The 3,454-nt window shown below is 38.0% G+C and overlaps 1 protein-coding gene across 1 annotated transcript; it reads right to left on the bottom strand.

Annotated features, from left to right (window-relative positions):
- Nucleotides 1–1,116: 1,116 nt before the first annotated feature.
- LOC103203739 (securin-like) lies at nucleotides 1,117–1,801 on the bottom strand. Its single transcript, XM_042782044.1, has 2 exons — nucleotides 1,623–1,801; nucleotides 1,117–1,456 (listed from the first exon to the last, which is right to left on the bottom strand). Exons 1-2 carry the CDS (start codon nucleotides 1,799–1,801, stop codon nucleotides 1,117–1,119), a joined length of 519 nt encoding a protein of 172 aa, XP_042637978.1.
- Between the last annotated feature and the right edge of the window lie 1,653 nt (nucleotides 1,802–3,454).

The following is a 3,454-nucleotide window of genomic DNA, read 5'->3' as shown; positions in this document are numbered from 1 at the left end:
CTCCATTTATCATAATGTTCTTATTGGTCCAGTTGAGAGGATTTTGTTTTGTTTACGTTGAGGTGTAATCCATACTGAAAGCTTCAATGTTCTTCACTTTCAGCGAGGAAGGTTGTGTCATCTGCGTATCTCAGTTTGTAAGTGAGTCTTCCTCCAGTCCCCACACTGAGTTCTTCTCTATACAATGCAGCTTCTCAGATTATTTGCTCAGCAAACACATTGAATAAGTGTGGTGAAAGATACAACTCTGATGCACACATTTCCTGATTTTAAAATATGCACTCTTTTGCTGTTCAAATGACTGCCGCTTAGTTTATGCACAGGTTCCTCATGAGCACAATTAAGTGTTCTGCAATTCCCATTCTTCGCAATGTTATCCATAATTTGTTATGATCCATACCATCAAAAGCCTTTGCATAGTCAATAAAATACAGGCAAACATATTTCTGGTACCCTTAGCTTTCAGTCAAGATCCATCTGACATCAGCAATGATATCCCTCGTTCCACACATCCTCTTCTGAATCCAGCTTGAACTTCTAGCAATACCCTGTAAATATACTGCAGCAACCATTTTTGAATTTTCCTCAGCAAAATTTTACTTGCATGTGATATTAATTATATTGTTCAATAATTTCCACATTCTATTTGATCACCTTTCTTTTATAAATATGGATCTCTTCCAGTTGGTTGGCCAGGTAGCTTTCTTCAAAATTTTTTAGCATTAGCATATGAGTGCATCTAATACTGCATCTGTTTGTTGAAATGTCTCAATGGATACTCTGTCAGTTCCTGGAGGTTTGTTTTTCATAAATTCCTTCATTGCAGCTTGGACTTCTTCATCAATACCATTGGTTCTTATATATATATGTTACATAATGAATTTGTTGAACATTGGTCAATTATTTTTGGTACAGTGACTTTATATTCCTTTCTTCTTCTCCTTTTTTTTTTTTTTTTTTAAAGAAAAGGTGTATTTGTTAAATAAAGAACAGCTTTATTAATACAAATAAAATACAAATTCTATAGCACTAAGAAGCTTAAGTACCTAAGTCGTAGCAAGGAAGTGGCAATTCAACCTTCTGAGTACTTGAGGGAGACTGGAACAGATTACACTCCTATGTCAGAGAGGGCATCTTTGTAGATGAGGGGTGACCCATGTCCAAGAGCTTATTGAGTTCCCTTTCCTCATGGAGAATCATGAGAGGCATTCCATTCAAGAGATGGTGTGCAATTTGGTGCTCTTCAGGCAGGTCAAGATGCTCAAACTCTAGAAAATCAAAGGGAAAGACTTTTTCTATTTCTGGATAATCATCATCCAAGGCAGGAAGAGAGCTTTTTGTTTTACCAATCTTCTCAGTCACCTTCTTGGCAGAGAAGATTGGCTGGTTTTGTTTGAGGGAACCATTACTCTTTACTGACTTTTGTGTAGCTCTGTTGACAGTTCCCAAAGGCTTTCTGGCAGCAATGTTGTTGTTATGTGCCGTTGAGTCGGACCCGACTCATAGTGACCTCTCCTTGGTTTGCCCAGGCAGTGTCACTGAGGAATTAGATTGCCCAACCTTCCTTCCGAGGAGTGGCTGGTGGGTTTGAAGCGCCAGCCTTCTGGTTAGCAGTCAAGTGCCTGGCAGCAATAGGGAAGGCAAATGGAGCATCAGATATTTTACAAAGACATGGTGTTGAAACCTGAGATCTCCCATCTAAGGCTTTGAAAAACCCAGACCCCACCTTCAGCCTATCCTTAGGACCCATATGGGTGCCTATTTCTCCATTTTCCTTATCAACAAAGATCAGAGTAGCCATTCTGAATTACTTTGGATCTCAAGAGCCAAATTCACCAAAGACTCAGTTTCTTCCATCTTCTTTTGATATCTTCTGCATCAACTGGTATTTTTCCCATAGAATCCTTCAGTATTGTAACCCCAGGCTCAAATATTTTCTTCAGTTCTTTTAGCTTGAGAAATGATGAGCATGTTCTATCCTTTTGATTTTCAAACGCCAGGTCTTTGCACATTTCATCATAATACTTTATTTTGTCTTCTTGAGCTAACTTTTAAATCTTCTGTTCAACTCTTTTATTTTATCATTTCTTTAGCTACTCTCCATTCAAGAGCAAGTTCCAAAGTGTCTTCTGACATGCATTTTGGTATTTTATTCTTTTCCTGTCTTTTTAATGACCTTTTGCTTTCTTCATGTATGGTGTCCTTCATGTCATCCGACAACTCATCCAGTCTTCTGTCACTGGTGTTCAATGTGTCAAATCTATTCTTGAGATGGTCTCTAAATTCAGATAGAATATACTCAAGGTCATATTTTGGCTCTCATGAACTTCTTTAATTTTTTTTTTTCAGCTTCAATTTAAACTTGCATATGAGCAATTGATGGTCTGTTCCAGTCGGTCCCTGGCCTTGTTCTGACTGATGATATTGAGCTTCACCATCGTCTCTTTCCATAAGATGTTGTTGATTTCATTCCTGTGTATTCCATCTGGCCAGGTCCATGTTTATAGTCACCATTTATCCTGTTCAAAAAAGGTATTTTCAATGAAATTCCTTGGTTTTGCAATATTCTAGCATATGATCTTTGATGTAATTTCTATCACCAAGGCCATATTTTCCAACTACCAATGATTCTTTGTTTCTACCTCTTGCATTCCAATCACTAGTAATAATCAACACATCTTGATTGCATGTTTGGTCAATTTTAGACTACAGAAATTAATGACAATCTTCAATTTCTTCATCTTTGGTGTTAGTGGTTGGTGTGTAAATTTGAATAATAGTGGTGTTAACTGGTCTTCCTTGTAAACATGTGGGTAATATCATATCACTGATATCAGTATTGCACTTCAGGATAGAAATTGAAATATTCTTTTTGGTAATGAATGTGATGACATTCCTGTTCAGTTTGTATTCCTGGCATAGTAGACCATATGGTCTACTATGATTAGAAATGGCCAATACCAGTCCATTTCAGCTCACTAATGCCTAGGATATGAGCTCTGGTAGCATAGTGCCTAAAACACTTGACTGCTAACCAGAAGGTTGGTGGTTCAAACCCACCAGCCACTCCTTGGAAGGAAGGTTGAGCAATCTACTTCTGTAGTGATACTGCCTCGGAAACCCAAGGAGGGGTCACTATGCGTTGGGTCTGACTCGATGGCAAATAACAACAACAACAATAACAATGCCTAGGATATCGATCTCTATGCTTTCCAATTCATTTTTTATAACTTCAATTTTCCTGTACATATCATGTTCTAATTATTAACGGGTGTTGGCAGCTATTTCTTCTCTTTTTGATTCCTACCACATCAGTAAATGAGGAACCTGAAAGCTTTACTCCATCCACACCATTAACGTTGACTAAACTTTGAGGAGGCAGCTCTTCCCCAGTCAGATTTGAGTGCTTTCAAACTGAGGAGCTCATCTTCTGGCACTGTAACAGAAAATGTTT

This window comes from Orycteropus afer, unplaced genomic scaffold, assembly GCF_000298275.1.
Source record: "Orycteropus afer afer isolate SDZICR_OR568_19922 unplaced genomic scaffold, OryAfe1.0 scaffold00226, whole genome shotgun sequence".
Lineage (NCBI taxonomy): Eukaryota > Metazoa > Chordata > Mammalia > Tubulidentata > Orycteropodidae > Orycteropus > Orycteropus afer.
Note: the sequence above shows the minus strand (reverse complement) of the source record. Positions and strands in the feature narration are given on the sequence as shown.

Coding starts and splice junctions, on each gene's coding strand:
- LOC103203739 (XM_042782044.1), bottom strand. CDS start 1,801: ATGGCTACTCTGATCTTTGTTGATAAGGAAAATGGAGAAATAGGCACC. Junction 1,457..1,622: donor GCCTTCCCTATTGCTGCCAG/GCACTTGACTGC, acceptor CATTGCTGCCAG/AAAGCCTTTGGGAACTGTCA.